The sequence below is a fragment of the Bubalus kerabau genome, chromosome 9 (genome assembly GCF_029407905.1).
Source record: "Bubalus kerabau isolate K-KA32 ecotype Philippines breed swamp buffalo chromosome 9, PCC_UOA_SB_1v2, whole genome shotgun sequence".
Classification (NCBI taxonomy): Eukaryota; Metazoa; Chordata; class Mammalia; order Artiodactyla; family Bovidae; genus Bubalus; species Bubalus kerabau.
Genome location: NC_073632.1, coordinates 74,656,242 through 74,678,318, shown reverse-complemented (window position 1 = coordinate 74,678,318; position 22,077 = coordinate 74,656,242). Strand labels below are relative to the sequence as shown.

The 22,077-nt window shown below is 41.8% G+C and overlaps 1 protein-coding gene and 1 long non-coding RNA gene across 5 annotated transcripts in view; one reads left to right on the top strand and one right to left on the bottom strand.

Moving 5' to 3' along the window:
* Positions 1-22,077, bottom strand: part of LOC129620004 (uncharacterized) — an 88,601-nt gene that overhangs the window by 24,334 nt on the left and 42,190 nt on the right. The gene's annotated exons all lie outside the window — the stretch shown is intronic.
* Positions 2,668-22,077, top strand: part of PTPRK (protein tyrosine phosphatase receptor type K) — a 635,100-nt gene continuing 615,690 nt past the window's right edge. For all 4 annotated transcript variants that reach the window (XM_055535594.1, XM_055535592.1, XM_055535593.1 and 1 more), the window contains exon 1: positions 2,668-2,986. In XM_055535594.1, the coding sequence (XP_055391569.1) occupies positions 2,890-2,986 (97 nt within the window). In that variant the 5' untranslated portion in view covers positions 2,668-2,889. The remainder of the gene's footprint in view (positions 2,987-22,077) is intronic.

Below are 22,077 nucleotides of genomic sequence, written 5' to 3'. Positions count from 1 at the left end.
TTTCCTTCTCTGTCTTTGTTTTCCCTTGCCCACTTCTTACTCATGTATGTACTGTTGGACAAATTACTTAATCTCTAACTTTGTTTCCTCATTTCAGTGGTGCTGCTGCTGCTGCTGCTGCTGCTAAGTCGCTTCAGTTGTGTCCAACTCTGTGCGACCCCAGAGACGGCAGCCCATGAGGCTCCCCTGTCCCTGGGATTCTCCAGGCAAAAACACTAGAGTGGGTTGCCATAAAGTGAAAAGTGAAACTGAAGTCACTCTAGTGGTAAATAATTCACCTGCCAATGCAGGAGACACAGAAGACACGGGTTCAAGACTTGGGTCGAGAAGATCCCCTGGAGTGGGAAATGGCAACCTACTCCAGTATTCTTGCTTGAAAAATTCCATGGGCAGAGGAGCCTGGCAGGATACAGTCCATGGGGCCAAAAGAGTTGGACATGAATGAGCACTGAGCATGCATGCATGCATGCATAGGATTATTGTCTGAACTCAAGTAGACTTTGTATATCTTAATGTCTCAATGAGATATTATATGTCTTAAACCAGTGCCTAGTACATTACAAGCACTCTGTAAACATGACCTGTTACTGTTATTACTTCTAAGATGGAGAAAGTGAGATGAATGCTCTATTAGTTGACTCAAGGAGTGGGCAAGCTAGAACTATGTGCACTTTGCCCTGGCACTGTATGTCAATTTTTAAACAAGCTTTCTCTGTGTTTAAACAAACCTATTGAGTCATGAACTTCCTTCATCTTTCTTTCAGGAATAGAAGAAGAGATTAATTAGTATATGGATGGTGGTGATGCTGGGACATTTGTTTTTCCTGAGACACATTGCTGCTAAGTTTTACAAAGTTCTGCTAAGTCCTTAAAAGAAAAATATATGTCCTTCAGTTTTTTGTTATCTAATATTCAGGAATATTCTTCAATCAAAGTAATAGGAACATTGATGTGCTAGGAGTTATAGGTTGATGACTTAAAAGATTACACATTGTACCCTAAAGAAGAATGAACTTAATGCTGAATTGAATTGACAAGGGTCAACGTGCCAAGAAGCTAGCTATAAAATGCCCAATTATGTTTAATCAAGCATCAATCCGTATCAAATTTTTAAAGAAGTTATTTTTCTTGCTAATATATTTTCCTTGCTTTATATGTATATAAAATGAGCTCTATCATAAGTTTGGTCTTTAATAGAAGAGAAGAGAGAAGCGGGCATGCTCAGTCCTGTCTGACTCTGCAATCCCTGTAGCCCGCCAGGCTTCTTTGTCCATGGAATTTTCCAGGTAAGAATACTGGAACAGGTTGCCATTTCCTCCTTCTGGGACTCTTTCCAACACAGGGTTGGAAGCTGTGTCTCTTGAGTCTCTCACATTGGAAGGAGGATTCTTTACCACTGCACCACCTGGGAAGAATGGGGTCTTTAATTGCATATACTTAATCTGAATAAAGGAATATGTGTCCTGGCAAATTGTGTGAATGTTATATTAAATTGAACGTCACACTGTCTTGATTTACAAAAGCTAAAGATGTCTAAGTAACTGACAGATGTCAATCAACAGATTCAATTGTTCTAGGAATTGTATATATGACATCAAAATTCTGAATATAAATTGTTTCTTCAGTTGTGACCAGATCTATTTTATTTGCTATTTTACAAAAATGAATAAAGTATACTCTATACAGTCTTTTCATAGAAGCAAGTAAGTGTGGCATATGGTGAAACCACTTCAAGCTGCTGAAGAAGAAGCAAACTGTAAAATACTTTACTGTCATAGCATTATTTTCCTGCGTAGGAAATCTTTCGTTGCTGTTTTCATTGTCCCCATTAAGTTCTTTCGCGAAATAATTAACGTCTTAAACAGTTCTTAGATATTAAAAACAAAACAGAAACCATTTCCCACTCCAGCAGACCCTGTGAAAGGCAAGGATAATAAGCCTTGCAGTTCTTAGGTTCTTCCAGAGGGAAGAAGTGGAAAGAGGCTGAAGGTTTCAGAAGTACAAGCAAAGTCAGTGAAGCAGAGAGTAAATTATTCGGCAAATGATAAACCAGAAAAAAAGACATGCCAGCTGTTCACACTGGAAAGTTACTGAACGTTTATTTTGGTTCAAGTTTTATTTTTATATGAGGAAGGAACAATAAGTTTTCTACGGGGGTGGGGTGTCTTATTCCTTATGACATCAATAGGGAACAGGGTTTGCGATGCAGGTGGGTGTTTCCTCTGGGCGCTTCTACACTGGTCCTTCTTGCCGGCCACCGCTCCGCTGGGACCTCTGTCTTGGGGACAGAACCCCGAGACGCCTCTGCGTGGGCGACGGAGGTGTCTCTGCGATCGCCCCCTGGGGCTCGGCCACACTGCTTACCCAACTCCCGTTTCTCAAACTGCAATTTCTGTAACAGGGCAGCCAACGGCGCGGGTCCCATTTCCCGCCAGCTACCCGTGAGCGGCGGCCGGCCGCCGGGCTCAGGCTGCGAACAAAGGCGGCGCGGAGCGCGGGGCGCGCGGCCGGGGTTGGCGCGTGTCTCTCCGGCAGCAGGCGGCGGCGGCGCCGCGCCCGAGCCTGCATTCCTCAGAAGCGCCCGGAGCCCGCGGGGCGACGTCACCCCCGGCTCCGCCCCCGTCCCTCCCCGAGCAAAGTAACTCTTGACTAACAGGAGCAGCCTCTGCCGAGCATGGAGCGCAGCCGCCGCGACCGGCCGGCGACGCGGGCGACGCTGGCGCCCCAGAGGTAGTTTGGCTCCCGCCGAGCAGGAAAAAGTGCGGGCGCGCGGCTGTCCACTCCCGGCGCTTACCCCGCCAGGCCCGGCTGGCCCCTCAGCGGTGGGTTTCGCTGCGAGCCTCCCGGCAGCTCTTTGCAGAGCGGCTTGAAACTTATCCCAAAGTCGACATGGATACGGCGGCGGCGGCGCTGCCCGCTTTTGTGGCGCTCTTGCTTCTCCCCCCCTGGCCGCTCCTGGGGTCGGCCCAAGGCCAGTTCTCCGCAGGTGAGTGGCCGAGGGGGCGTTCGGAGCCCCGATGAGTGCCCCCGACCTGAGGCTTGCCCGGGGAGGGATGGGATTCCTCTCCAGGACCGGTGGGCAGAGGTCTGGGGGGCGGGGGGAAAGGGCAGACGGAGAGAGGTCCCCCGACTTTGTGCCAGGTGGGACGCGGGGCGCCCGAGTGGGCGCCGTGGCGCAGGTAACTTTCCTCGTTACGCCCCATTGTTCCCGGCGGAGGCTCGCTCCGGGCGCAGGCGGGCCGGGCGGTGCGGGAGTGCGGGCGGCAGTGCTTTTCTTGGGAAACGCGGAGCCTCGGCGTGTCGCGCTGACTGCACCGCGCCGGGGAAGAGAGAAAGAAAAAGTAGTAAACGACCCTGGGGACGGCTACTCTGTTGCTCGTGGTGCGGGCTTGTAGCTCTCCGCCGTTAGAACATTAAAAAAAATGTTTTTTTTTTTCCCCTCGGGAAGCCATTGTCAGAAAGGTGGAGACTCGAAGGGACCGACCTCGGCGCGCTTTGCCAGGTGCTTTTTGTCCCGGGAATAACCTCCCCTGACTATTGTCTAACTACTTCCCCGTCCCTCCCCCAGTCCTTTTCTCGTTCTCTAGCGCGGGGCTGCTCTTTGGGCTCGCCCCGTGGGTTAGGGCACCGCGCGGAGCAGGTTCCGTGTGTGTGTTGGCAGAGCCTGTAGGATGTTTTGAAACACGATTCTGAGGAGCCACACCGAGCTGTTCTGGGCAGCGAGGTTTGGGCACCGGGTCGGGGAAGCCTGACCCGCGCGGGGTGGGAGCCGGTTCCTCCCGCAGAGCCACCGCGAAGCTGGCGTAGCTCCTCCCGGAGCCGGCCTGCCTGCTGGGGGCTGTGAACGACTGCCGCCCGCCACCAAGAGAACCCCAAAGGAGGCATGCAGTGAGGTCTCGCCAGTTAGCCCTTTGGGGTTCTAGTGGGTTCTGGTAAAACCACTTCCACAAGTCCGTGAAACCCCATTTCGTTCAGTCTCGTCCTCCGTTTCCTGCCAGTTTTGTCATCCTTCCTGTCGGTGGTTTCTTTCGTTCTCTCCTCTGGGGGCTCTGAAGTTTCACCAGGTGGACGCTGGGGAGCAGGCTCCCGGGCGATCGTCTGCCTCCCGCCGGTCCAGACAACTTTTCTGGCCTGTGCACCCTGCTCAGCTTGGCTGGCGAGCGCGTCTGCTGCCTTGGTTCTCAGGGCAGATGGAGACGCAGAGGTGGCCGAGGGAAGCTGCAGAAGACGCGGGAAGCGGCAGCCGAGCTCCTGGCTGAGGCCATGGGACGCGGAGAACGGACGAACTTTGCACTGTCGGTTTCTCTCGTTGTTGTGGCTGCCTGGTTTCCTGGAAATAAACTCAGATTGTTGGTTTCCGGAGTAATGTTTATTTCCCTTGCGTCCTCTTTCGCCCTTCCCGCCCCCTTTTAGAACTCTATAAAAGGAGTTGGACAACAGATTCAGATGGCAGCATGTGATGTGTACTCAGGCAGATTATGAAATGCAGGGAGTACAGGGAAAGTTATGTATACAGGTGATGTTTGCAGAGGACTACAGCTCTGTGCAATGAGTGAACCGATAGCTTAATTTTAATTCTTTCTGGAGTAAGCATTAGTGCAAGCGTCTCTGACAGGTAGTGCTGGTTAGTATTGGAAGCGTGCTTGATGTAAGACGTTGTATGTAGGCAAGTTGGAAGTGGGTATTGATTTCTGCACAGTGTTTGTCAGTGCACGCAGAGCTTACCCTTGAAAAGGCATGTAGTTTGTTAATTGAAAGTTGGAATTCTACCAGTTGCATGATGAAACTTACACGTATTCCAAATTCGCAACTATTAATGTTTGAACAGCTGATGGATATGTTTTTATCAGTGAAGAAACTTTCCCTTTTTCTCCTTTCATATGTTATTTACTCTTTACTGACCAAATAAACATTAGATTTCCTCCAGCGGAATGTATAGATGAGCTTTTCTGATCCTTGGAGTTCAGGTATCTCTAATGAACAGTTGTGTTCTTAGACGTCCAGTTCTAAGTAATTTAAATAAGCCTGGCTTTTCTTTATTGACAAAGCAAAACATTTGACTTTATATTTAAGTAAAAGAATGTGCAAGCCTAGTAAATGCAATTCTGGCAGGACTATATCTCAAAATTTTGCCATTCAGGATTTGTCTATATGCCCAGAAAAGAATGCCTTTTATTCCCAGAGTTCAGATTGTGGATCTGCCTTTCTCCATAAATTAAAAATTTGTTTTTTAAAAAAATTTCTATTTTCTGCCTCTCCTAAGTCATTTGTTATTCCACTGTCATCAGATTTTATGGCAATCAGATTTGTTGCAAAAACAGAGTCAGAGATTGGAAGTGTATTCTTTGTTGCATTTTTTTCTTACTTTCTACTTTAAATGATGAACTTTTATTTCATTCCAGAAATTTAAATGCTTTGAAAGTGTAAAACAAATACATGTTCAGAATTGTAAACTCTCCTGTTAAATATATTTTAAAAATCACACTATTTAGGCCAGTTTTCACTTTTAGATATTATCATGTGGTTCCTAATATAGTGATAAGCTTCAAAAGCAAAATTTGAAAGACTACAGACCCTTAGATCTTTGATATATCGTGTGCTCAATCTGGTCTGCTTTGTTTAGGCCACAATTTTAGGAGTGTTTTCATCATTTGTGACTTTTCCCTTAGCTTTTGAAGTTAAGGTGTAAAAATGCTACGTGGTGACCCTCTTGAAAATTTAAATTTCTAGAGCTTCCTGTAAATCTCAACTTGTGTTCTTTCAATTTGATCACTCACTTAAAACAGCACCTAAAAATGTGTCATATCTGTGTTATATCTGGGGAAATTGAGGCATGGAAGCACAAAAATGTACTGAAGTTTATTCATTGAGTGTATAGGTGTTATCTCTTGATATCACAATGTAAGAACGTTTTCTGTATTAGGACTCAGATGGCTGACAAAACCAGTCACAGATGAGGTAACTGGAGACTCAGCTTTCTCATCTGCAAAATGGGGATAATGATACCTGTTCTGACCTTTCCACATGGTTTTTACGAGGATGGGGTGAAATAATTTATGTGAGCTGGCCCTGTACATTGTCAAGCTTCATGTAGCTATCTAGGGTGTAATCATCATATATTAAGGTAGCTAACTGCCTTGACTTCAATCTTTTCTTGCTCCCACATTCTCTCCCGTAAGTTCAGGATGGTGTGTGTGTGTGTGTGTGTGTGTGTGTGTGTGTGTGTGTATTTGTGTGTTTCACTCGGCCAGTCATTCATTTTAATTGTTGTTGAATATAAACATCCCAGATTGGCCAGACCATAATTTTATCAGCACAGTGAGAGAAATTATCTTTTATTTATTTATTTTGAACTTTCCTCCTGTAAATCCTTACTTGAGTTGAACCTGTAGAAGAGTCACTATTAACATTCATAGTATTCCAACTATAGAAGAAATTTATTTTTAGTCAGTTTCTTTAACTATCTGTTTACCTATTGGCTATTCAGCCTGTTCATCTCAGTGGGAGAAAAATGCAGCTTTTTAGATGCAGTCTTATCAGTGACCTAGAGAGGGACTGTTGTCTCTCTAGTGTGATGTGAGCCTGGAAATGCAACTCCAGAGCCTGCCTTGGATATAGTTCCTGGCATGTCACACTGTAAGTGTTTACTCACTTGATTCCTTAGAACCTTGCAATTCATCTAAGCAGAGCCACTTTCTCAGTGTCTCATTCCTTGCTGTTCCATATGTGAGTTAAATTTCTCTTATACTTAATATCTGTACTGGCAAGATCCATTAGAGACAGCTTTTTAAAGGGTTGCCTGTCAGTTTTCTGGTTTTGATTGGCCAGAATCTCGATCCCTCAATTATTAAAACTGCAAGTTCTAAACTATTAATAATATGTAACCATACATTTCTGGGACTGGTTTTTCTTTCACTAGTCTCCATATATCTGATTCTGTTGATTTTGCCTAGATTGCAAGATGTTGTTTTGTGTCTGGCCAGTCCAGACGGGAAGAGGCAGGTCTGGCTGCTGTTTGGGCTTTGGCATATGTGCTCCTGACAGCTCTTCTCTTTATATTCATAAATATGAATTTGAAAAATAAATCAACCCCTCTGCCACTCTACCCCTCTCCCACGCTTCTTCCCCCTCCCCTCTAGCAACAACAAAGCCCACATGCACATCTACAAAATCACAGCCTTTTTGTTTTCACCACGTATCTTTTGGTGCTGATCGTGTTCTTAAAAACTGGAACTATGACTCAACCATTACCCGGAGCAAACACCAGTCCTCCTACCTGATCTTATATTTCAGGCCGTGATGGTTTACTACATGTTTTTATGGCCTTTAACAAACATTTGATTTATGTGGTATGGCCCTATATAGAGAAACTAGGTTGTTGCCTTCTAATGCTTCTGAAGTGCTGTGTTCTAGGTCTGCTCAAGGTGGTGATACAGACAGTGTAAGTCATGCTAAATATGGATCTGCTTCTCTGAGGCATGGAAAATGCTGTCCTCCTCTGCCTGCGCGCTTCTTATTTCCCTTCCTTGTTCTTCACCGAGGGCAGGAAGAGGAATACTGGAAGACTGAGAGCAGGAAATCATCAAGGGAGTTTACAGATTGTTCTTAAAGACAAAGCAAAGAACACTGGGATCTTGTGTGCGCGTGTTAATCTTTCATTTAATTTTCTAAAGGGAAAAAAAGCCCTATTTTTTTATTTGTTTATTGGAATCAGCCTTTGCCTTTGTCCAAACACATTCATTTCTTATTCTGTGGGTATGAAAACTTCCCCCTGTGTATTCCTCTCAGACTTTACCCTTTGATCATGTGTCTGTTTTGTGTCCCTTTATCAAATGGTATTTCTTTTTGCCTAAAAAGTTGTAATTGCTTGTGAACGAGGTTTTTTTTTTTTTTTCCCCATCAGAACTCATGTTGTTTGTCATAGTTCTGAATAATGGTATTTTATCAATTCATGATATCTTAAATGAGTATTTGATATCAAAGTAAGTACATCAATAAGGCTAATTTTTATTTCAGTTGAAGGTAGAAATAAGCTTGTAAATCCATGAAATAATCTTTTAATGTTGCAGAGTATTTGTGCTTGTATGTCTCTAGAAGAAAGAGAGACTTTGAGTTCCTTTTTGTAAATGGGGATAGAAAATATTTGAGTACCATATTGCCTATTATTTTGAGATAAGTGACATGTATCTAGGCTTTGGAAAACTTTAAAAGTTATGTTTGGACGTGTGATATCAATGAGAAATGTAGAGGTAGATAATTTACAAGGTTCAAATTTCATCTTAGTGGAAATGTGTTTTTATGAAAAATGCTCTTAAACAAACATAGTTTCACATGAAAAGTTTTATTAGTTCCATGAAATTCTGTTGGGAGAGGTATGTTTATTTTTCTGTAAATATTCTTATGGAGATTCTTTTGATTTGTTGTTAGTATTTTAGTAATAAAAACTTGACCTTACATAATTAAAAAAGTTTTGTGAGGTTTTGCAGATTTGTTGAGCTTCTGGGAAACACTGGGCTTGGGATGTAAGAATCACATTGATCCTATTGTGGAACATTGCCATTTCCCTACTTAACTCTGGTTGAATTTTCTGGCATTCTCTTCTGTATGTTGCTAATCCATCAAAATTACACGTGGCTTATCGTGTCACTTGCAGTTGTTTAGGAGCAAATTAAGTGGTCTTGAATGAAATAATCCATGTTTCTACTTTATATGATCGTAGACAGAGCTCTGTTAATAAAAATGATGAACAGAGCAGTGCTGACTAAATCCTTTTACAGGTTTCATTCTAGGAGTTATTTTCAAAAGAACCCAGATAGAAATAAATCCAAATAAAATAGTGTTTAGAATTACCCTGTGCATTTATTTTGTTGAGAAAGTTGAAAGATGTAAATATGTTCTTATGTATATATGTTCATACATACACACACATATCTTAACAATGATAGAACATCATTGTCCCAAGGTTCAAGTGAGAAGGAAACCAAGGGTATCTACAGTTGGGATCAAATTCCTATACTTATATTTTAGATAGAGTATTTTTAAAAAGAGTGATTTGTTTTTATTTATTTCATTTATGGCTCGCTGGGTCTTTGTTGCTGTGCAAGGGCTTTTGGGGTTCATGGGCTTCTCATTGCAGTGGCTTCTCTTTTTGTGGAGCACGGGAGCCCTGACTCACAAGTGGCACACGGGCTCAGTAGTTGCTGGCTCCTGGACTCTACAGCAAAGGCTCAATAGTTGTGGTGCCCGGGCTTAGTTGCTTGTGAGATCTTTTTGGAAAGTGAAGTGAAAGTGAAAGTTGCTCAGTCGTGTCAGATTCTTTGCGACCTCGTGGACTATAGAGTCCATGAAATTCTCTAGGCCAGAATACTGGAGTGGGTAGCCTTTCCCTTCTCCAGGGGATGTTCCCAACCCAGAGATCAAACCCAGGTCTCCCACATCGCAGGCCGAGTCTTCACCAGATGAACCACAAGGGAAGGCTAAGAATACTGGAGTGGGTAGCCTATCCCTTCCAGCGGATCCTCCTGACCCAGGAATCAAACCAGGGTCTCCCTGAATTGCAGGTGGATTCTTTACCAGCTAAGTTATGAGGGAAGCCCAGGTTCTTTCTGGACCAGAGATCAATCTGATGTCTCCTGCATTGGTAGGTGGATTCTTTACCACTGAACCACCTGGGGAGCCCTAGATTATTGAGTGTAGAGAACTATTTTGTCTATTGCGTAGATGAAGAAACTGAAATGGAAAATATAGGAACTATGTAATATAGAATAGACTGCCCTATGCTGCTGCTGCTGCTAAGTCGCTTTAGTCATGTCTGACTCTGTGCGACCCCATAGACGGCAGCCCACGAGGCTCCCCCATCCCTGGGATTCTCCAGGCAAGAACACTGGAGTGGGTTGCCATTTCCTTCTCCAATGCATTAAAGTGAAAAGTGAAAATGAAGTCGCTCAGTCGTGTCCAACTCCTAGCGACCCCATGGACTGCAGCCTACCAGGCTCCTCTGTCCATGGGATTTGCCAGACAAGAGTACTGTAGTAGGTTGCCATTGCCTTCTCCAAGACTGCCCTATACCATACTTTAAAGGAGAAACTAAGAAGCCTAACTCCAGATTGGTGTCTATTTATATAAACTCTTGGCCTATGCAGCCTGCTTCTTAACCAGCTGCTTGCAGGCTGATTCTCCAAACCCAGTCCAGGGCAGCAGCTGATGAGCTGCAAAAATTCCCCTAATCCTTGTCGGGTGGTAGGGTGACGTGGCAGCTGCTTAAGTGGCCGAGTGGCCACAGCTTCTTGATATGACTTGACTTAGGTCATTTGACAAATTCAAGAGTAGAGAGAGGAAGACTTTCTAACGTCCTCACTGCCCATTTAAGGAATGATGGCTGATTGCTTCATGGTCATTGGATTTGTCAGTGGCAAGATGCTCTAGAATATAGCTACCTGAATTATGGTCCATGAACTGGCAGCATCAGCATCACCTGGGAACTTGCAATGATTTTGTGATCACATAACAGAGCCCACGGCAGACCTACCAATTGAGAATCTGCATTTTAACAAAATCCCCAGGTGATTTGCTTGAACAGTTAATTTTTGAGAAACCCTGCTCTAAGACAAAGAAAGCTCAGCTTGAAAAGATGTACCACATGCACCTCACTGTAGAATTGTAAGAGTACTGTGAAAGGATTAATTACAACATGAAATAAATTTCCCTGGAATTATATTTCTGATCAGTATTACTTAATTATAATTTATCACCCAGACACATCAAAACAACGAAACTATTCAGGTTTTTTTTTTTTTTTTTTTTTTTTAAAGAATACTCAGACAATTTTGAAAGAAATATTCCATAAGAGAATAAAAATAAGACTTAAATAGGTTTGATTATGAATGTATTATATAATATTTGAGGGTAAACATATTATCTGAGGAACCAAGCATGATATATGCCAATCATTTTTACATTACACATTGACATATTGATATAGAAGACAGTATTCCCTCTTTTTTTTTTTTTTTTAACCAGTGGCTGCAGTTTCTTGTTTTATATTTCTCTTTTTCTTCTAAGTGTAATTTAAGGATCTTTGTAATAAGGAGCTCATTTATAGGATAGTCAAATTTAATGAATAGGAGTTAGGTAGAATGCATTAACTATCACTGATATTCTTTTTACTATCTTTTGTGCTCATATTTAAGAACAGAGATTCTTGTCAGTTTTCTCCAGAGAAAAATTGATGTAATAGACAGTGTACGCTATTCATGTCAAAACACAATTTTACTTGCATTTTATAGCTTGCTTTAGCATTCTTTGAGAAAATGAATTTTCCCAGAAGACCTAATTGCCTTCTTATTAATAAGCCTGTAAGTGTGTTTTGTTATCCAGTTACTATTCTAAATGTGTCTACTTTTGCTGGCTGTTTGAACAGTGAAGTCTCTGATTAAATCACAACTGCTCTATTTGTTTTTGCCATTCACAAGTGACTCAGAAAATACTGGCATAATGACGTGGTTATGGCAGAAACTAATGCAAAACAAGAGATATAAATTAATGTTAACCCATGATAGTTGGTTGTATTGTGATATCAGGAGGTGGGGTTTGGCTCAGTATTCAGCAGAATTCTCTACATGTTTGATACTGTAAGTGAAAGTTTGCTTAACCTTTATTGTTTTAAATACACAAAATATAGTTGCTAGATTAATGTATAAACTACAAATCAGTGATTGCCACATTTATTGGACTTAGACACTAGTGTTCTATGGAAAAGGTTTAATTCTGAACGGATCAGGATTAGAGGAGAGCTTGATGATGGAGAGAAACTCTGACAAGTACTCGCATGCATCTTGAAGAATTTTAGTCTGAAGTCTCTGATTTGTTACCTTTTCTAGTTGTACACCAAAGTCTAGAGCTTGCTGTTCATACTCGTTCTACTTTTATTCTTGTCAGCAAAAATTAGGTCCATTTATTCCCTCATTCACTGGAGAGGAGAGAACAAAAGCAGTTGCCAAAACAAAAATAGAAAAAAAAAAACAACAGTAGGAACTTCCATCTACTGAGTGCCTGCAGCCTGCTAGGCCTTATGGTCAGTATTTTACATAATTTAAAATCCTCACTGTAATCCTTTAAGATTGGAGTCATCTCTGTTTTGCAAACTTCAGCCTAGAGAGATTAAGTATTAACTTGCCTTGGGTGACACTGTGAGGACTAGAAGAGCCAAGATTCATTATTGAATATATACACAGATGTAATAGTCAGTGGTAGAAAATGCAACCTAGACTGCTTGCAACAAAAGGGGATTTTATTGTCTCTCCTGACAGTTCAGGTGGAGCTTTACTTAGGAGTTGATATAATTGTTTTGGGATATGATCCTTCTCTGTCTACTCAATGTAGTTTTGGGGTGTTCTAGAACTTTGGTCTTAGGCTCCCTGTAGAGGCGAGGTGGTGGCTTCAGCAGCTCCCAGATTCTGGTCCGTTAGGATTGTGTGAACTATGTGCTGGGTCTCTGAAGGGGCTCTGAGGGTCACTGGAATGGGCTTCAGTCAATCCTATGTCCAGCTCCCGAGGGGAAGTATGTAGATTGGCTTAGTTTACTAGGATTCTGGACTCAGCTCTAGATCCCCCAACCAGGTCATGGGAGACTGTGGATCGAACCATGAGTTGTCAACAAATCGAGGAATAGGTTCTGGAAAAGCAGCCAAACTGCAGAGTGGTTGCTTGAGATAGAATTACGTAAGCTGTGAGCAGTGAAAGTGGAGAGGGGTGTGCCTGTACGGTGTGTGTATTTGTAATCCTTCTGAGCGGGGTGAAAGGAGGTGCTGGGGAAAAGACAGTTGGAGCTCCCTGGTCTGGACTCCTAGGTGGTAACATCAGGGAGCCATGGTGGCCTAAACCTTAGCCTCTAAGGGGAAGGGAATAGGTCAGGAAGAGAAGAGAGAGGCAGTCTGCTTCTAGCAGATTTGTGTGTTGCAAATCAGCTAGCTGTTCATCATTTAGGGAGTTTTTCTTTTTGGTCTTTAAGCCCTACTTTATTTATTTATTTATTTTTTACAGTGGTTGGTTGGTTTTTTATTTTTTATTTTTTATATATTTTAATTTTAATTTTTAAATTTTACAAAATTGTATTAGTTTTGCCAAATATCAAAATGAATCCACCACAGGTATACATGTGTTCCCCATCCTGAACCCTCCTCCCTCCTCCCTCCCCATTCCATCCCTCTGGGTCTTCCCAGTGCACTAGCCCCAAGCATCCAGTATCGTGCATCGAACCTGGACTGGCAACTCGTTTCATACATGATATTATACATGTTTCAATGCCATTCTCCCAAATCTTTCCACCCTCTCCCTCTCCAACAGAGTCCATAAGACTGTTCTATACATCAGTGTCTCTTTTGCTGTCTCGTACACAGGGTTATTGTTACCATCTTTCTAAATTCCATATATATGCCTTAGTATACTGTATTGGTGTTTCTCTTTCTGGCTTACTTCACTCTGTATAATAGGCTCCAGTTTCATCCACCTCATTAGAACGGATTCAAATGTATTCTTTTTAATGGCTGAGTAATACTCCATTGTGTATATGTACCACAGCTTTCTTATCCATTCATCTGCTGATGGACATCTAGGTTGCTTCCATGTCCTGGCTATTATAAACAGTGCTGCGATGAACATTGGGGTACACGTGTCTCTTTCCCTTCTGGTTTCCTCAGTGTGTATGCCCAGCAGTGGGATTGCTGGATCATAAGGCAGTTCTATTTCCAGTTTTTTAAGGAATCTCCACACTGTTCTCCATAGTGGCTGTACTAGTTTGCATTCCCACCAACAGTGTAAGAGGGTTCCCTTTTCTCCACACCCTCTCCAGCATTTATTACTTGTAGACTTTTGGATCTCAGCCATTCTGACGGGTGTGAAATGGTATCTCATAGTGGTTTTGATTTGCATTTCTCTTATAATAAGTGATGTTGAGCATCTTTTCATGTGTTTGTTAGCCATCTGTATGTCTTCTTTGGAGAAATGTCTATTTAGTTCTTTGGCCAATTTTTTGATTGGGTCATTTATTTTTCTGGAGTTGAGCTGTAGTAAGCCCTACTTTAAAGCATGCATATTATTATTTTCACGATTGTATTCTCTTTGCATTAGTATTGAATAGGTCCACATTAAAATTTGACAGAATTTTGAGTTAAGTTTTGAGTCAAGTAAAGCTGGCCCTGAGTGAGGATCAGGGGCCCAAATGTGACTGTGCCAGTTTAGAGCAGTGTGCCCTCTCTTCTCTGGCCAGGGCAGCTGGCCTGGCACTTAGGGGTGAAGGCGGTGCTTGTGGAGGAAGTGTATTGACTGCTGTGTGTTCAGCATGCTTCCTTCTGTCACTGGAGGTCTACCTTCACACTCCTTTGTCTTATCTTAAAGAACTTAATGAATTGTTATCTTCTTCCCTGTCCATTGGCTGCTTGCTTCATGACTCGTTTTTACCCCTGAGTATATCTTCATCATCTTTCAGGATTTGGAATAGCTCAACTGGAATTCCATCACCTCCACTAGCTTTGTTTGTAGTGATGCTTTCTAAGGCCCACTTGACTTCCCATTCCAGGATGTCTGGCTCTAGGTCAGTGATCACACCATCGTGATTATCTGGGTCGTGAAGATCTTTTTTGTACAGTTCTTCTGTGTATTCTTGCCATCTCTTCTTAATATCTTCTGCTTCTGTTAGGTCTATACCATTTCTGTCCTTTATCAAGCTCATCTTTGCATGAAATGTTCCTTTGGTATCTCTGATTTTCCTGAAGAGATCCCTAGTTTTTCCCATTCTGTTGTTTTCCTCTGTTTCTTTGCATTGATCGCTGAAGCCAACATCTGCTGGATCATGGAAAAAACAAGCGAGTTCCAGAAAAACATCTATTTCTGCTTTATTGATTATGCCAAAGCCTTTAACTGTGTGGATCACAATAAACTGTGGAAAATTCTGAAAGAGATGGGAATACCAGACCACCTGATCCTGCCTCTTAAGAAATTTGTATGCAGGTCAGGAAGCAACAGTTAGAACTGGACATGGAACAACAGACCGGTTCCAAATAGGAAAAGGAGTTCGTCAAGGCTGTATATTGTCACCCTGTTTATTTAACTTATATGCAGAGTACATCATGAGAAACGCTGGACTGGAAGAAACACAAGCTGGAATCAAGATTGCTGGGAGAAATATCAATAACCTCAGATATGCAGATGACACCACCCTTATGGCCGAAAGTGAAGAGGAACTCAAAAGCCTCTTGATGAAAGTGAAAGTTGGTGAGTGAGTGAGAAAGAGAGTGAAAAAGTTGGCTTAAAGCTCAACATTCAGAAAACGAAGATCATGGCATCCGGTCCCACCACTTCATGGGAAATAGATGGGGAAACAGTGGAAACAGTGTCAGACTTTATTTTTCTGGGCTTCAAAATCACTACAGATGGTGACTGCAGCCATGAAATTAAAAGACGCTTACTCCTTGGAAGGAAAGTTATGACCAACCTAGATAGCATATTCAAAAGCAGAGACATTACTTTGCCAACAAAGGTTCGTCTAGTCAAGGCTATGGTTTTTCCAGTGGTCATGTATGGATGTGAGAGTTGGACTGTGAAGAAGGCTGAGCGCCGAAGAACTGATGCTTTTGAACTGTGGTGTTGGAGAAGATTCTTGAGAGTTCCTTGGATTGCAAGGAGATCCAACCAGTCCATTCTGAAGGAGATCAGTCCTGGGATTTCTTTGGAAGGAATGATGCTAAAGCTGAAACTCCAGTACTTTGGCCACCTCATGCGAAGAGTTGACTCATTGGAAAAGACTCTGATGCTGGGAGGGATTGGGGGCAGGAGGAGAAGGGGACGACAGAGGATGAGATGGCTGGATGGCATCACTGACTTGATGGATGTGAGTCTGAGTGAACTCTGGGAGTTGGTGATGGACAGGGAGGCCTGGCATGCTGCGATTCATGGGGTCGCAAAGAGTCGGACACGACTGAGCGACTGATTTGATCTGATCTGATCCGATATCTTCATCAGATGTGATAACTGTGACTCTTGTATGGTGAAGTAACACTTTGCCTGACAGCCTGGTTGTTTGAAGCAGATTGCTGTATAGTCTTGACCCATTTTTGCCTCTTCATCTAAACTGACATTTAAGTACTTAGGAGGTATAAGGGGTGAAAGATTTAGCAGTGATCTACTTCAGAAAGAACAGGATGCTTTGGGTTCTTGGAGGTTTCTGTACAGAAAATTTTAGTACACAGAGAACTGATTTCTGTAAGACTGTATTCCACTCTTAGCTCTGTCACTTTCTGGCTTTGAGGTTTGGAGTAATTCCTTTCAGTTTGACCTTAACTTCCTTATCACTAAAATTGGAATATTACAATAAAGTGATTTTATTAACTTCTCTAGTTACTCAGTAGGACACTTTTAAAGGTAAAATGAATAATATATGTGAAAGTACTTTTCTGATTAGAAAGTACCATAAATTTTTTTTGGGGGGGAATATAAACTTGGGTAATGAAGATATTATTGTTGTTGAAGGCATAGAATACATGGTGAAAATGGAAATGAAAACAATAACGAGATGAAAACTTTGTATATTTGTATATCTAAGTTATGGGTTGCCATCTAAGTTGTTTGCATATCTAAGTTTTATCTTGGAGAAAGTGGTATGGAAAAGAAGAGTCTGTAAGGTTCTTGTGAATGAGCAATTTTGTTATATATCATGAAACTTAGCCGCCAAATTTATTTTCACATATATATATATATATACAAATTACTCTCTAATGCTCCAAAAGACATTTTTTCCCATTAGATATGTTAATAAAGATTGTGTGTGTGTGTGCATTCAGTCACTCAGCTGCATACTACTCTTTGTGACCCCATGGGCTGCTCTGGCTGCTCTGTCCATGGAATTTTCCAGGCAAGAATACTGGAGTGGGTTGCCATTTCCTCCTCCAAAGAATCTTCCCAGCCCATGGATTGAACCTGTGTGTCTTGCATCTCCTGCATTGCAGGCAGATTCTTCACCCTGCACTATCATTACCCTAATACAGATTGTGTGATTATAAAATATTTTTACTGATAATTTTTGAACGTATGTTTTAAGGATTGTTCTCTTATATGGCAAGTTTTGTGTATAGTTTTTCTTTTTGAACATTTTTTATGAAGAGAGAAAAAATATTCTTGCTCTCTGAGCTGGCTGGCCTAATTGGTGAGAGCATGATTTTCAGGTTTGCATCGATGTATTTACTTAACCACTCCACAGTTCTTTGAGCGTCTACTATGTGTTCGTGCCATGGCAGAGGCTGGGTACACTGGTGGGCACAGATATGACTATTATGACAATTAAGGAGCAGCAGTCTTTGCATAGCTCCACATTTAGCAACTTAGGGGTGAAGCCATGTCTGTTTTGTGACTGACTTTACCCCTGTGGCTTGGCAAGTCTCGAAGCCGAAGCCTGCCTCTTACAGTTTGTGGGTCCACAATGCAGTGTGTCAGCAGTCTTTCCATATCCTTGAGTGTACACACAAAAGACTAGGAAGAAGCCTACCAAAGAAGAACTATGCAGAGATATTCCACAGTGATAGTAATATCCCACCAAGTGGAAATTCCCAGAAGTTGAGTAATTGGAAGTGTAAACAAGTTGGGTAGAGGAGGGAGCATGTTTATTTTTTGGAAGCTCACTTTTTTGCTTTCGGAAGCAGAGGGTTGGGAGATGTCCTCATAGAGGACAGTGTATGGAAATATGCCTGCGCAACCTCAGCATCGTGTGCAGAGGCTCTGGTTTTTGGTCACAGATTTGTATTGGCTGCAACCTGCAGCTGCTTATCAACGGCTCTTGGTGCCGAGTCTAATCTGCCTCCTCTCTGCTGCTTCAGTGGAGCTCTTTGTCTTGAGTAGTGGGCAGCCACCAGGTAGGGGATCTGGAGAGGGAGCCAGGAATGGGGGTGGACCTTGACCATCACCCAAACTGCCCCACACCTGCATCCTGTAAGCAGAGCAAATTCTATTCCCGGCTCTTGGGTCAATCATTTTGAAGGGGAGCAACAGTTTTGTTGTTTCAATATACCTATTGCCCTACTAGAAAATGGAGATTCCAAAAATATCTGTTAAACAGGGTACCCAGCACTTGTAGTGAGAGAATTAAGCAGAAAAGTAATTTTAGAGGTGTGTAAACTTTTTTGAAGCAAAGTCAAAATTGCCAAGTTACAAAGACCCAAGCTTCAAAAACAGAAATTTAGGAAACTGTTTAAGTCAAGTCACTAACATTTTATGCCCATTTCATATTTAAGCAAAGGATATTCATTGACTATATAGCATAATATTTAAGATTATCCACTTTGGAAACTGATTGCCTGAGTGTCAATACTGGTTCTAACACTTTCTTGATGGCCCAACCACATTCCTTCAGTTTCCCCATCTGGTGGGATGATTCAAATAACTATCTTGGGTGTTTCTTTTGAGGAATATTAAGTTAAAGAGCTTAAAAGAGTGTCTGGCATACTAAAAAAAAAAAAAAATTCACCTTAGCTTTTATTATTGTCATCATCATCATCAGTTTTTTTTTTGGAGCAGAGAAATATTATTTCAGGGCCAAGCAAGAGGAACGGGTAGCTTATACCCCAAGACCCCAAACTCCCCAATGCTTTTTAGGGAGAAGTTTTTGTAGGTGTAATTTGGGTGTGTGACTGTCCTTTGATTGGCTTGTGATGAGGTCAGAGGGCAGTGTTCCAGGAATCTTGTGCTCAGCCTTAAGTTACCATCCTCCATCTTGGGTTGGGCCTTAGTTTCAGCTCTCAGGACTTAATGAAGCACAAGTTCTTGATGTCTTGTCACAGAATTCAGTCAGAGACAAAGTGATAGGTAAGAAGTGGTCTTATTTAGAGAGGTACGCACTCCATAGACAGAATGTGGTCTGTCTCAGAAGGCAAAGGGCCTGGGGAGGGAAGCACACTCCACAGAGAGAGTGTGTGGGCCAACTCAGAAGGCGAGAAGCCATCATCAGCATTATTACGGAACTGAATTAAACAATGTTTGCAGAATATCCTGACCCGTGCTGTTATCTTTTAAAATTTCTAACTGCATTATCTTTTACTTCAAAATAAAACGAGCAGAGAGTAAATAATAGAATGCCTAAAATAGATCAGCATGTCTGCTGATTAACAAAGACCACGGCAAGCACTACAAAGAATATAATTCAGTGTTTATGAAAACAAGAGGAAAGATACATTGATTCCTAAGAATCAGAATCTTAGGATGAATGACAAAAACAAAACCCAAAACACTATGAAAGTGAGGGAGGAGATGGGAGCTAGAGTGAATGTGTGAAAAGGATTTAGTTTTTGGTATAAAACACCTAAAACAATCTGTGGAAAATGCATTTAACATTTTTTAGGGAGCTTGGAAACAAACTGTGGAATAGTTCCTAAAGAGATGGGAAAACCAGATCACCTTACCTGCCTCCTGAGAAATCTGTATGCAGGTCAAGAAGCAACAGTTAGAACTGGGCTTGGAACAACAGATTGGTTCCAGATTGGGAAAGGAGTACATCAAGGCTGTATATTATCACCTTGTTTATTTAACTTACGTGCAAAGTACATCATGCAAAATGCTGAGCTGGATGAAGCACAAGCGGGAATCAAGATTGCCAGGAGAAATATCAATAACCTCAATATGTAGGTGATACCACTCTTATGGCAGAAAGTGAAGAGGAACTAAAGAGCCTCTTGATGAAAGTGAAAGAGGAGAGTGAAAAGGCTGGCTTAAAACTCAACATTCAAAAAATGAAGAGTATGGCATCTGGTCTCATTACTTCATGGCAAATAGATGGTGAAACAATGGAAACAGTAACAGACTTTGTTTTCCTTGGCTCTAAAATCACTGCAGATGGTGACTGCATCCATGAAATTAAAAGGCGCTTGCTCCTTGGAAGAAAAGCTATGACCAACCTAGATAGCATATTAAAAAGCAGAGACTTTACTTTGCCTTCAAAGGTCCGTCTAGTCAAAACTATGGTTTTTCCAGTAGTCAAGTATGGATGAGAGAGTTGGACTATAAAAAAAGCTGAGCCCCGAAGAATTGATGGTTTTGAACTGTGGTATTGGAGAAGACTCTTGAGAGTCCCTTGGACTGCAAGGAGATCCAACCAGTCCATCCTAAAGGAATTCAGTCCTGTACATTTCATTGGAAGGACTGATGCTGAAGCTGAAGTATCTATTCTTTGGCCACCTGATGCAAAGAACTGACTTACTGGAAAAGACCCTGATGCTGGGGAAGATTGAAGCAGGAGGAGAAGGGGACGACAGAGGACAAGATGGTTGGATGGCATCATGGACTGAATGGACATGAATTTGAGCAAGCTCCAGGAGTTGGTGATGGACAGGGAAGCCTGGTGTGCTGTAGTCCATGGGGTCGCAATGAGTCAGACCTGACTGAGCAACTGAACTCACTGAGGGAACTTGGAGGAGTTGGGGAATTTGGGGGCATTGGTGAAACAGCGTAACTCCTAGAGAGATTTAATCTCAGTTAAAATATGAAAACTCTAATCTGAGAATGAGATTAAAGTGAGAATTGACCAGAAAGTTGGAGAATGTGATCTATACCCTCAATAAGTGTCCAATCCAGTGAGACTTGGTAATGTCTTGTCTTGGAGTAGCACTCAGATATGGAAATGAGATCATTAGAACTAAAGAGCGCTAGGGAGGCTCCTTGACTCCTAAAGAATGTTTTCTGCCTAAAGGATATAGAAAAGGAAATCTGTACTGCTTCATCTGCATTTGATGCATGTTAAGTAAATGCATTGCTGCCACTTAGAATAGTGATTTACCTATGAATTTTAGATAACATTTTTTGTTTTCTTTTTGTTGATGTTTAGTTCTCCTTTGCCTAGGTAGTTTCAAATCTATTTAAACCCCTAGGCTTTTTCAAGCCTTTGTCAACAGGGTTAAGGCCTTTGAGTCCTGTTGTACAGAGCATGGGGCTCCTTGAAATTTTCTCAACTGTTAGCTCACTTGCGAATTGCCCTTTGGCTAGTCAGTGCAAAGGAAAACCTTCTAAACTTGAGCAGGGATTTCACGTCCAGTTTAAGGTTTGGATCTCGTTCTCTTTCACCTTATTCTAGCTTTAACTGAAATAAACGTCCCTTTTCCATGGGTTATACCTGTGAAAATATTTGTTCTACAGATATAATTAAACATTCTTCTCAACTCTCAGAGAAGCTGTTTGTACTGCAGGGTTGAAGCTTGCAGAAATAAGTGTTCATATAACTATACATGTCTACCTGTGGCGGATTCATTTTGATATTTGGCAAAACTAATACAATTATGTAAAGTTTAAAAATAAAATAAAATTAAAAAAAAATAAAGTAAATTGCTTCAAATGGAAAAAAAAAAAAAAAAAAAAGCAGTTATTTTGTCCTGACTGGATGCTTCAACTGACATGGGTCTTTGTGATTCTGGTGGCAGCACGTGTCTTCATAAGCTCCTCTCCATTTACAAAATAAGTTTTTTGAGATGTTGTCATTTTGCTGCACTGTTTGACCAGGTTCATGTCTTAATAAAAGGGAACTTTAGAAAACAAGCTTTTATAGCACATGCAATCTTAAATACAGATCCATTCAAAACAGGGGATGTGTACCTTGACTGCCCTCTGCTCCAAAATCATGACTGGGTTATTTGGAAAGCAGATTGACCCTTATATATTTCACAACAAACATATAAGGGATATTCAGTCAGAAAAAGATTAATAATTGAGAATGGCAGAACTATGTATAATAGACCATATACTTAAATGTATACAGGAACTCTAAGTTTTAGCTAGTGTGGTTGCAACTGCGGCTTCCAGTCTTCTTGCCTGAGGGAGACGGACAAACCCATAACCAGGTGCAGATACTTCCTGAAGAACCAGGTGCTCTGACTCCTTGCTCTTAAGGCAAAGTCTCTTGGATTCTGAGTGTAGATTGGGTCCTTTCCTAGTCAATTCTTATCAGGAATGCAGATCCTAGGGTAGGCCTGCTTTTAAATATGCCGTCTAGGTTGGTCATAGCTTTTCTTCCAAGGAGCAAACGTCTTGTAATTTCATGGCTGCAGTCAC